General features: G+C 39.2%; 1 protein-coding gene across 2 annotated transcripts in view; it reads right to left on the reverse strand.

Moving 5' to 3' along the window:
- The window catches only part of TESK2 (testis associated actin remodelling kinase 2), an 84,444-nt gene that overhangs the window by 54,324 nt on the left and 17,284 nt on the right, over positions 1–12,836 (reverse strand). For both annotated transcript variants that reach the window (XM_040610175.1, XM_040610174.1), the window contains exon 3: positions 283–404. In XM_040610175.1, coding sequence (XP_040466109.1) covers positions 283–404 — 122 coding nt within the window. The remainder of the gene's footprint in view (positions 1–282; positions 405–12,836) is intronic.

The following is a 12,836-nucleotide window of genomic DNA, read 5'->3' on the forward strand; positions in this document are numbered from 1 at the left end:
ATTTTACTGATTCATCAGAAAAATATAATATGAAAGCTTATTTTTCTCTGAAATAAAGTTACTCATTACTGGTAAACTCCAAATACCAAAATCATGTGGATTTTCAGTTTGCTCAAGTCTTTCCTTTCTCCCTCCCTTCTTCCACTAAATTAAAAGTGAATCCTAATACACTGACAACAGATACAGCTGTAATAAAAGATAAATAAATAAAAACTAGAAATAGGAAAGCTCTACTGAAGACAACCTATCCCTATGCAATTCAAAAAAAAAAAGCCAGTATACCTTAAGATGTTTGGATGTGAGAGTCTATTCATAAGTTGAACCTCTTTCAGCATATTTGCTCTGTTGCTGTTCAGTGTGTTCATCTTCAAAGCCATTACCTGGTCTGAAGTTCTGTGCCTTACCTATAGGATACAAGCAAAAAACAGTAAGGATATGAAATGCAAGACTGAAAAAACAGTAATGTTGTAGTACAACTATGTCGAGAACCTCCATGACAAACAACTTGATGTATACTTTGATTTCTGTAGTCTTTATCAGACAGATCACTTTAAGCATACTATCCAAATATGAAAAGGTAGTTTGCTCTTCTTTTGCAACTGATGGTAACAGAGCTTGAGAAGTCAAAAAAAAAAAAAGTTATCAGCTTCTTCGTACAAGTGAAGGAAGCCACTTACTTGTCCAGGGAGAGAAAAAGTTTCCTACGCCAAGACCTATGAAACCCACCTTCATTCCATCCATATCCCTCTTTTTTTCCCACTGCAATGGCTGGTGTCATTGTTCCACAGAACATGTTATGAGGACTTGCTGGTTACAGCTGCAGGGCAAATTTCAGAGGTATTCAATATCTACTTCAGAACCAAGACTACTAATCAGATTATAAATTCAATGGACAGAAAGCATTCATACCAACCCCAGCTGCAAAGCAGAGAGGTTACTGAACACGGTATCACCTCATCTAGGATGTTAGTAGTGGCTGCAGAGTGTCAGCATGAAAAAAAGAGGATTTCTCTAGCAATGGTGCAGAAGCAGCACACCATTCAGTTACCTTCCCCAGTCAGAAATGCATGATTATGGCCATTTCTAACTTGATACTCCCAAACTAGCCCATCTGTCATCATGAAACAGACCAATATTATATAGATGTGTGCTACTATTAGAAAGGAGTTGTCACAATAGTGTAAGGCTTGCCAATCCCTTGAATTTCCTTGCAGCTGGGCATTCCTACAAGCATACTGGTAGTATTCATGGAAATTGTGTTCTTATTTGTATTGGGTCTGGCTGAGCCCCACAGCAGCCCTCACAGTGCTGTGCCTGTATCGGTAGCTAGAAAGGTGTTGATAACAACCCCGTGTTTAGGTGACTGCTGAACAGCGCTCGCACAGCATCAAGGCTGCCTCTCCAACTCCAGCCCGCCCAGTAGGCTGGGAGTGGGCAAGATCTGGGGAGGGGACATAGCCAGGACAGCTGGCCCCAAGTGACCAAAGGGATATTCCATACCATAGGACATCTGCTCAGATATAAAAGCTAAAAAGAGAGGAGGAGGAAGGAGGGGCATTTGTTACTTATGACAGTCTTCCAGAGCACCTGCTACACATACTGGAAGCCCTGCTTCCCAGGAAGTGGTCAAACATCACCTGCTGATGGGAAGTAGAGAATAACACCTTTTGTTTTTCCTTTGCTTCCTCATACAGAACTTTTGCTATTGTTTCATTAAATTGTCTTTATCTTGACCCACAAGGGGTTTCCCCATTTTGCCCCCCCACCCCTATCTTGTTCTCTCCCCCTGTTCAGCTGAGGAGGGGAGTGATTGAGCAGCTTGGTGAGCACCTGGCATCCAGCTAAGGTCAACCCACCACACCATTATTTTCTTCCTACATCAGCACCTGCAGCTCATAAACAGAAAACATGTAGTCCTTAAAGCCCTGAACTACCATCATGGTAAATTCATTCATGTTTATAGAGATTCAGTTAAAAGAGTCTGTGATGCAAGAATTTAAAACTGTCATCACCTTTCTAATTTAAAACAGAAATCTACTTTATGATGTAGGTCCATACAAGCTACCTATATTTTGAGCAATGGAAGCCTGCCTCCTTTTACTCCAGGAGACTGTGCTCATCTTTTCCAATAAAAGACTTCTTTAGCTGTGATAGCAAGTTCCAGAAAGAACAGCCGAACCCATGATAAGCAGATGCAAGAAGAAAGCTGGGTATGTTTTTTGCAGGTGAGGTGCACTGGTAGGTCTGAGGCAGCAAGTGATACCCATTTCCAAGTTCTATTTGTACACCACATCTGCAAGAACAAGGGGCACATTTCAGGTAAACATTCTCACCTAGACACAAAGCCCCATGAATTCCACACAGGGATGGACTGGGAGGAAAGTGTCACATTTCAGGTGTGTGCCTGGCTTAACACTTCCGAGTTGCCTATTCCTGTCCTAGTTTGAAGTATAGGGTAGCACTGGAAACACCACAGTTAAGCGTGGTAAACAATATCGAGGGACTGAGTGAGTAGAAAAATAGCCCACAGATGTTTTGTCTCCTGCTTCCCCCCCTGCCCATGCACACGAGCTCCTCAGATGCCTCACCCACAGTCACCCAGTAATCCCAGAGCATAAAGGATCAGAAAGGAGGTGGAGAAGGATATAGAAACCAGCACTGAGAGTTGAAACCAACCGCAAGCTCATATGCATGGGACTCCTCCTTCCAGTGGCAATACTGGCTTTAAAATGAAACTGGTTGAACTACATCTTTCATGCACTGTAACAAGGTAATCTAGAATCCTTCTGCATACAACCTGTCTTGCCTGTTTGGCATGCTTATTGGTTTTAGGTGGGATGATTGCATGTTAAGTTGATGAGGTTTATTGTTACTTGTCAGGTTTCTTGTGTCTATTGTGTGCTTTCATTAATTTTTAATTTTACACAGCTTTTGCATACCCAGCCAATTTGAATGAACAAGCTAAGTTGGAGAGGTCAATGTCTATATACAGACTTATAAAACACCTATTTTAGTTATACATTACTTTTTTTTACATAACTATTTTAGTTATACATATACATAGTAGCAATGTTTTGGCTGAGGAACAAAAAATTTTTAAAAATTCTTTCACAGACTTAAAAGAATATTTGTTCCAACAATGCAAATTTAAACTAAAAAGAGGACAATTTAAAAGCTCTGAATCTATATACAGCAGCTAAATCAGCACACTTCCTCTGGGAGGACAGTTAGGAATCTTGGGTGTTGCGGTAGAATAATTTGGGGTTTGCAGGGAATGGGAAAGAATTTGAAGGAACTTAGCTCCTACAGGCAGAGAGATGCTCTCAACAGCACTTCCCCAGAAATCAGCTTTCCGTTAACACAGAAGCTTCAAGGTCTGCCAACAGGGAATGAATAGAGGTAGAAGGTGAGCAGGAACTCACATGGAGTGTGGTCTTCAACGGTATTTGCCTTCTCATTAACTCTGCTAGCTACCTCTTAATTTCCTGGCCATTTGTATAATTCACTCTGTTCCATGCCAAAATTTCAAGTCCCTGTGCCTCAACTCTGAGGTAAAAGTACTTCTTCCTGATTCTTTGCCTTTTCCTTGTTCTGACTGCTCTTCTTGAGCTAGGAAAACACCAGAAAAGAGGCTAAGTTTCTGGGACACTGCCCCCTACGTGCTTCCTGGATTTTCAGGTCTGATACACAAGAGGAAGTGGTTAGCAACTTGCTTCCCAAAGGTCTGAGACTGCACAGTACTAACTCCACATCCACAGAAAACTGAGCCACTTTAGCAAAAATAGATTTTTCATCCTCCATTTCAGAAGGATATTCTGCAGTCTTTTCAGCCTTGATAGACTGAACAAGGTTCTGTGGTGAAGTCTGGGGGGTTCTTCCTTCGTTTGTTTTATAAAATCATTTTCCCCATGCTTAGAAATAGCTCAGATTGCCAGCATATATAGAACGTTCTGTCCATATAACTTGTTTCTAAACAGCACCCAACACTGTGCTATGTTTTGTTTCATTTAAAGGGACACCACAAGGTAATACCGGCATTTTTATTTGAACTTTAATATACTGTGCTGACGGAGGATGTATTCCTGCCGAATCTGATAGAACAGCAAATTACCTAATCAAACCAAAGGAGAGGTGGGAGAACAGGGACTCTTCCTTTCTCACTAGCAAGGGAGGAGGAAGCTGAACTGGAGATGGGAGGGCATCTTCTCAAGAAGACAATACCCACTATTATGAATAAAATCAAATACCAGCTTATATATATTATGGAACACAATGCTAATCACTTGGATTATACATAAGGCTAATTGCGTTCTCTGAATCAGTGCTGGCAAACAGTATTTCTGTGACAGAAGTGGACTGCCAAAAGGAACAGACAGGTCCTATCTTTAAGGTCCTGGTCAAGCTCCAGATCATCCACTCAGAAGGAGCTATCAGTTACACTACCCTCTGTGCCTACTTACCTGTCAGTCATACCCTAGACAAAATTTAAGTCTATTTTGGCATCCCTTGCCAAAACCCTGCCAAACTGTTTAGTTTTAATTCTTTGTCTCCTTCCAGGCCACTCTGCGCAATGAAAGGATGGAAGTGATGTTTCAACCACCTGACCACTCCAGAAGGAAAAACCAGCAAGTATTTTGGAAAGATTGCTGATCCAATTTAACATTTGTTTAAAAGGCAGTTTGCCTCAGGCATATGCCTGTATACTCAACATAAACAGGGATTCACTCATGCAATTCAAACCTTTCACTAATGCAACAGGCAGACTGCCGTAAAGCTTTCAAAGCTGTTGACATTATTATTAATTAGGGTTCCCTGCATATCAGAGCAAGTAACCTTTCAACGATGTCTGGGTGATCATGTCTCTGCTTAGAAATATTCTGATAATCCTACAGCTGTTTTCCCATGCTGCTTTGCACACGTTTCTCTCTTCTCAGTCTGCTTACCTATGTATCTCCATCTCTGAGGTCACAGTAACCAGATACTGCTTCTCTGTTTTATTGCTGGCAGGCAGCTAAACCATGCCTTCGCACTCTGATTCTTCTAGGATCAAAGTACTTTGTAAGTACTTTGACCTGGCTATGGCTAGCTGCATGGCCTGCCTGTTCACTGTGTCTCCAAATCATGTTCTGCTCCTGGACCTTACCCCTTCCTTTAGAAGAAAGCAAGAAATAGAGGAAGTCACACATCTAGATACAGAAATAATAGATTTGAAGGAAATCTCATAATAGTGGTGGAGCAGGGCTCACATTCAAAAGAACGAGCTATTATATAAATGCTGTGTTGAGTTCACATGAGAAGTATCCTGCAAAACTGGTGGGCTTAAGAACTTCATAGCTACACAGCAAGCTGAAAATTTATTATTAAAAAAACCATAAATGTTGTTTAGATAATTATTTATTAAGTCATTTAGATATGTCAGGACTTTCTGAAAATCCAAACATTTATATTACTTCCACTTTTTGCCTGAACTGAAGTGGAGGACTATTTAAGCAATAGCCAAAATCTAGCCAATTTCATCTTTCACAAGGCCTTTTTAATCTGTATTAACTGTACCTTTCCAGGTGGCCTTGGAATAAGCATCTGAAGAACATTTCCCAATATTGATGTTATAAATCTGTCAATACAGCTCTCAGCTTTGCCCCTAGCTTTTCACTGCATTTTCATTATTTTCCAAATCATCATTATATAGCTAGAAGTATTTTGCCACTATTCTCTTCCAAAACTGCATTTAATTGCTTCCTATTTTTTCCTTATCATCCCCTCTTCCAGTATCCAGCCTCACTGCCTAATTACATTTACAGATCTTTACTTATACAGCCTTCTACATAAAATCACACTGCCCCCCGAGCTCTAGCACCCACACCAGTTCTTCCTTCATTCTTTCACACATTTCAGTCTTCATCTGGCCGTTTCACCTTCACCTTTCCTGCCATGTGCCCAAAGTACCATTTTAAAAGCAGCCCTCTGTAGTCCAAATGTATGACCCTCCCTCAGTTTGCTTCCTGTTTCTGAGCTCACTACATTATTCATAAAAATGCTGCACATACTATTTTGACTGATACTGGCTGACCAGCCTTACACTCACCAACTCAAATATTTCCCCCACATTCAGCCTGCAGCCTTCATGTTAGTGACATATACAGCAAAGGTCAAACAGCTTTTTATTTATATAAGCCACCTTCTATCAATCTCTTCTGTAAGCGGCTGTCTTCATCTGATTTGCAAGTATTTTCTCTTGCAATGACAATAGATGAAGACATTACCTTAGTAACCCTTCTAGGCCATTTGCACTAACTATGCTATATAGTATTTTGACTGAGTCAACAAGCCAGTGAGACACATGAGATGATGAAAATTATTATTAGAGAGAACTAATATTAAAGAGAATTATTATTATTGACTACATTATAGGACTCCCTACTAAACAACAGGGAAACAGTACTGAAGCTGACCAGCATTTGGCTCTAATGTCAAACTTCTCTCAAAAGCAGCCTATTTCCTTGCTGTGACAGCAGAAGGAACCCTAAAAAAAGTTAGGGTCAGCTGCATTTTATTCAAGTCTTACAGTCAAGCCAGCAAGTCACCACACTCATACAGACATATATTCATGCCTTGAGGATGAATGCATTAAAAGAATGCCTAAACTCTATGTTTGATTGAAGAAAGCTCCCTTTAATTGAGAAGACAAACCTGTTCTTCAGCTCAGATCACACTGTTAACAAACAGTGGAATCTCAAATGTTTTTCGAAACATTAAATTATACCCACAGTAAGATACACATATGCATGGTAGTGATGCCTGTAACAAGTCAAAAATCTCACGTCACTAGGAAAATTTGCAGTCACAAATAGAAGCTTAAAGAAATACATAAAATAATATTAAGCTGCTATGTTGATGCTAGGGAGTTCGATTGGGTTGTGGTTGCTTTCAGAGTAGTAGTACATAATGTCACTATACTCTTTACTTCTTGCAGCAAGAGAGGAGCCTGCCAAGCATAACAAAACTTTGCCAAACAAAACTAGTCAGCATGTGTTACAAGAGCTTTAGCACAGGTTTAGAAGTTGTACAGAAACTACGCACAAAACAAAACCCAAAACCTTTCACAAGCCTGACAGAAATTAGTGGAGTCAAAATTACTATTACTAAAAACGATTGTGCAAAATTTCTTACAGAAACAAAGATCCTACTTTGACAAGTTTAGTAACTTCCAGCCTCACCAATTCAGCAAAGTAACAAGTTCAATTAGTACAGCATATTCCACACCTACAGTCAAACGAATTCTCCAAATTTTTTTGCCAAACTAAAGTGAATTTATAATTAGTGAAACAGAAGTACCATTGATACTTTGTAAATGCATTTGTATGTGCCAAAAACCTCTCAATTTTTCTTTTGTATTTTGTTTTGTCATTGCCCGCTGTAATGCAGAATCAGGGCCCCAAACACGGCATTCATTTATTATAAACAAACCATTTAATGATAGGAATTTGTTTATATCTCTCTACCATTAACTCGATCGCATTCAAATTAAAGGCAAAAAGAGACTAAAGTCATATTTTGCGAGAAACCATATATTAATCAGAGGATTATTGTTCCACAGTTTGAGATGAGACAAACAGGCACAGCCCAGGTGGGGAAGCTGACTGATTTTGTAGCTAGTTCAGCAGAATGTAACCATACAAACTTCCCTAAGAGAAGGAACATGGACTTACCTCTTAAGCACTAGGCAAGAAAATGCAGAACAGCATTGCTATGCCACAGCCTCAGTATATAGCTCAACCATGTACTTTATACCAGAGTCTAATGTCATAGTCAGGAAAGAAAAAGAAATACTAAATTTGCAGTACAGAGAGCTTATTCTTCATATTTAATATTAGCTATCATCAGTTCATTGAACAGCCCTGGGCATGCTACTTCACTTACCTTGATCCCCTATTAATCTGTATCTATAAAATGGAGGTGATATTGCTGCCTGCCTGCTATCTATCTATTGCCTACTGGAAGTCTGGTATCTGCAGATGACTATTGTAACATCCAAAGATAATACATAATCAGATACTGTATCTGTGTCTTATTTTCCTTTATATATATACATACACACACACATGGTTAAATATTTCCCATGTTGCTATGGGTTTATCCTGTAGGAAAGATGATAGCATTTACATAATCTGCAGATGCTTTTGAAGCAAAAAAACCACTTTAGGCTGAATTTTCCTGCCATATAATTGCACCTTCAGTTTTTTACAGTATATTAACAGTTTGGTACTAAGCACACAGTCCCCTCACTGTACCAATGTCGTCATCGCTGCTATTCATCAAGCACATTTGTTTGATTTGTTTTCAAAAACTGTATGGGAACCTTGAGAGAAAGTTTTATTTTGGGCAGAAATAATTTCCTTACATTTCCTTTATAAATCTTTCAAATAAATGTTACCATGCATGAGTAAGGAAGTCAACCTCACATTCCAGAGCAGAGCCCGCTGGCATACAACTATTGCTACCATAATCACAGTTACAGCACTAGGACTTGACCACAACCACAAGTAAGAAGAGAGGAGGGAGTATGAAGGACCTACATTTTGCTTTCTTGAGGATACTAAAGTTTTTATAAATTGCTACATTTAGTAACTTTCAGGCTATAGTCAAAACCAAAAGCTCTAAGTAGTTCTTGTTATTTAAGCCTTCATGGAACTGCTGCTGCTCTTGAGAATTAAGTTCTCCTAGTAAAAAAGTAGCTAATTAAATATACCACGCAATTTCTTAGGTGTCTCATTGCCAGTAAAAGCTAGGAAGCACAAGAATTGGATTTGCAGGACTGAATTGCATGGAGCTGACGCGAAAGTGACAAACTGTTGTTCATGACTCAGTGTTACAGGTATTGTCAACTACGGATTAGTTAACAAAGAAATGCTGTCTCAGTATCGATTACTCCAGTGGATGTTTCATAGCTCTGTCCTCTCCTCAACCCCTAATCCAACAAGCCATCAAATAGAAGGTGCCACCCATGCAGGGCAGTCCCTGCTGCCGCTGCCCAGCACAAAGGGCCCTGCAGAGCCCTCGGGCTGTGGCAAGCACGGCGAGAGTGGGTCAGTGGCCACGGTGACTCCCAGGCACTGGAAGCTCACACGGACAGAAGGGAGCCCCTATAACTTGGATACAGCCTCAGCAGCTGCTGGGAACAGCATGGCTCTGGATGACTTGATACAGAACTCCCAACCGCTCCAGCAGTAAAGGCTCACAGAATCCCTAACATACAGGTTTTGGAGTTCCTTTCTCTAATCATTACCAACGGCTATTAAGGGGCTATGAGGAAGCGCTCCCTATGGATTCTGAGACTGTAAACATCATCTCTTTTCTGTTATTGCCATCACTAATAATTTGCACTTCTCATTTTTAGATTCCATATTAGTCAGTAATACATGCACGTGTATTACTGTCACGTACACATTCTCCAGACATGGGCAGTGAAATCCATCATGAAATACATTTAACTTCCCTCCCCTCCCAATACCAGTAAATAAATTGTGTGTCACAATGATCTTAAGTGATGCACTTGTGTTCTCTAGGCACAGTCATGTTAATACTGGACATATCCCAGCACAGTTATTTGAAGAACAGTAAATCAGCACCTGTCTCTCAGTATCAGCTATGAATGAGCTTACACAAATGTGCATGTTTGCCAGCTGGCAAAATGCAGAAAATCCCAGAGCTGCCAACCCAGCACATCTCCATCCAGAACAGAAAACTAAACTGATCATTTAACTGTGCTTGAGAAATTATTATGGAAAACAAGACAAAAAGCACACAAACATTTCTGTGCCAAGGGAACCTTGCCGTTTGTTTTGCCCCTGGGAAACTGCACAATGATACTCAGATTGGCACAGTTTTTCTTCCTGAAGAAAATCAAAGGCCCAAAGGACTCTGAACTACAGCAGTCACTGTACCAAACAAAATCCAACCAGGAGGTTATCTCTTATTGCAAGGTCCCACTTGTTACAGTATCAGAGTGCCCTTACTGTTGACAGAATTTGTGAGCATTCTCTCTAGTTGTGAGGACAACTTACCTCAGACATTAACATATTAGCTGCTCAACAAGACGTAGAAGAGGCCAAGTTTCCAGACAGGTGATAAGTACATTTCAAAATGAACAACTTCATATTAATTTACTTTTTTTTTTCTTTTGATTGAGTATTCCTTTAGCATCAAGCTTGTTTCAGTGATTTTTGTTCTGGCTTTTTATTAAGTAAACAAGCCCTTCACTTTCAGGGTATAATTATAGTTCTGCCATGTTTTCCAAGAATCTCTTTCTTCAGCAGAGAAGCTGGCTGACCAAACCAAAGAAAGCGAAACATAGTGTAAGCAAAACTCATTCCCCTGTTTTTTAATTTCCTTCACGAGCATAGTTCTAGACTTTACTTGTGGTAATGCCAAATAAGACTGTAGGAAAAAGTATTACAGAAATCAGGTTTTAAAATTTTTCAACACCACAACAAAACACAAAGCTTTCATTAGATGCGCTACCTGGTCACAGCTTTTGAGTCACTCCCAGTGTTTCCTCAGCTGATGTTACAAGGTGATTATAACATTGGGTATCTTAAGACCTCTACCCAGGAAACACATAAATAAATAAACCAGGACTTGTTTCAGATAACAAATGTGAACTAGCCCTCCACTCCACCTTGTATTTCAAAGCATTCTCAATTCTGATAAATATGAGTGCACTGCAAGTCAGATAGGTGATTCTGAATTTTAATGACACTCACACATGAGTGGGAATGAGGTATTTTGTCCCGACTGTGCAATCCATAAAGAATAATAATTCTGACTAGGTTTTTAATTCCAACATTAATGATCCATTGGCGTAAGGCCTATTTATTACTACTTCTCCCCACAGCCTATACCCTGTAAAAGCATTGGCTAATTAAGTGACAAAGACTAGGATGACAGCAACTTGGCACCTCAATAACCAAAAAATCATTAGCAAGAGGAAAACAACTGTCTGGTTTAGTGGTTACCATACAAATCATCTTAGCAGTCAGCAGAAGGGTTCCAAAAGGCTGACACCTCACACATCAGTGTGAGACAAATCAAACTTACAAGATTTCTGCTCAAAGCAGAGCTCTAAGAAAGAACCAGTATCCTCAGGTTTCATTTTATGAAATTCAATTTATGCCTCATTTCAGTTCCACAATGGTGCTTCTTCCTACTCCTGACAAGTACCAAAGCAGAAAGAGACTGAGTAGAACCACCTAGCTGATACAACTCCAGAGCTTGAAATGAAGTTTCAAAGTTATTCTAGCCTTCTTGGCCAGTTTATAGAATACACAGAGTGACTGTATTTCCAAGCAAACAGCAGCATGTTTTAATACTGTAAGTTCAAATAAGAGACCAAATATCTTGCTTCTGTCATCTTGAGCAAGGTGAATGTTTCCTCCACTAGTCAAAAGGGGAAAATTTTCAGCTTAAAATTGAATCCCATTGAAACAAGAAATGAGACCAAAAGGCATGTAAGGACAAGAAGATTTTCTGTTTTCCTAACAGGTATCACATCAAACTGGGAGGGCAGTGCCAACTGCAATAGCTCCATCCCACTGTGACAGAATGAAGGAAGAAATTTAAAGAGGCACAATGCACCACATCTGGGTGAGGGAAGACACGCACTGTTCAAACGAGTGTCACTTCTCTGTCACAAGGTATATTCCCCATGCCTACAAGACCACATATTAAATCTGCGTAACCAGTATGTAGAATAATCCACTTACTCATTCCCTACTCATTTTCCTACCTATGAGAACTTCTTCTGCCACTATATGCCATAAGCAGAGCCTAAAGGATCTCATTTTGCCTGATGTAGCAACACCAATCTCAAGGAGAAAAATTCCAACACTTCAGAAAAAGAAAAAAAAAATCCAATTGTCTAGACCATTAGTTTCCAAAAATGGTGGCCTTAAACTGTTGATAACTAAAAGTTTCTCAACAGCTTGCAAAGATTAATCAAGAAAATTCTAAAAAACCAGGATGGTTAAAAATATCACTAATGAACCAACAGCAGGGAGAAGACAATTTCTGGGTTTTAAAGATAACCACAATTCTTATTATGCTTTTTTTCACTACACTGAAGTACTCTTCAAACAACCATTTTCTCATTGTAAGACTGTTTATGCACTGTAATGACATTTTTTATAAACCAAACACATTAAGACTCAAGTCATTCACTGAATCACTTTTCTAGTTATTAAACCAATTTTTATTCTTTATTTTTCCCCCATGTATTGACAAGTGTTACAGTTCTCCAACTTCAGAAAAGTCAAATATCCAAAGCTGAAAAAGTATTTAATACATACTATTCTACAGTATCCTAAAAAAAAAAACTTTATAGGGTAGCTAAAATAAAACACCTTTTAAGCCTATCAAATAGTCCCACAAATATCAAGGATACTGTATGATCTCACCTCTAATATTTTACAAAGCTTTTCAAGAACACCTACATTTGTTCAGACTCCTGATCAGACTGCTAATTCTAGAGGCAATCAAAGACTATCCTTTCCTAGTGCAAACCTTACATTGCATGTTCAAAACACTTTAGAAAATGAGAGAACTTTGAAACTGAAGCAGTCAGGACAAAGAAAAAGCATGAGATAGATTTGAGGTTTCCTGTGAAATTACACATTATCAGCTGACTTGTACTTCAGTGCTGCCTTCAGAATATTTTTAATCTGAATACCAGAAATACTTCCTTATGAGTTATGAAGAAAGATATTTTTGTTGTACTTCAAATTTCCAAAATCAACAGTGTTACTATTTTGTTCCTTAAGACAAAATGACAATCATTCTAA

The sequence above is a fragment of the Falco naumanni genome, chromosome 11 (genome assembly GCF_017639655.2).
Source record: "Falco naumanni isolate bFalNau1 chromosome 11, bFalNau1.pat, whole genome shotgun sequence".
Taxonomy (NCBI): Eukaryota; Metazoa; Chordata; class Aves; order Falconiformes; family Falconidae; genus Falco; species Falco naumanni.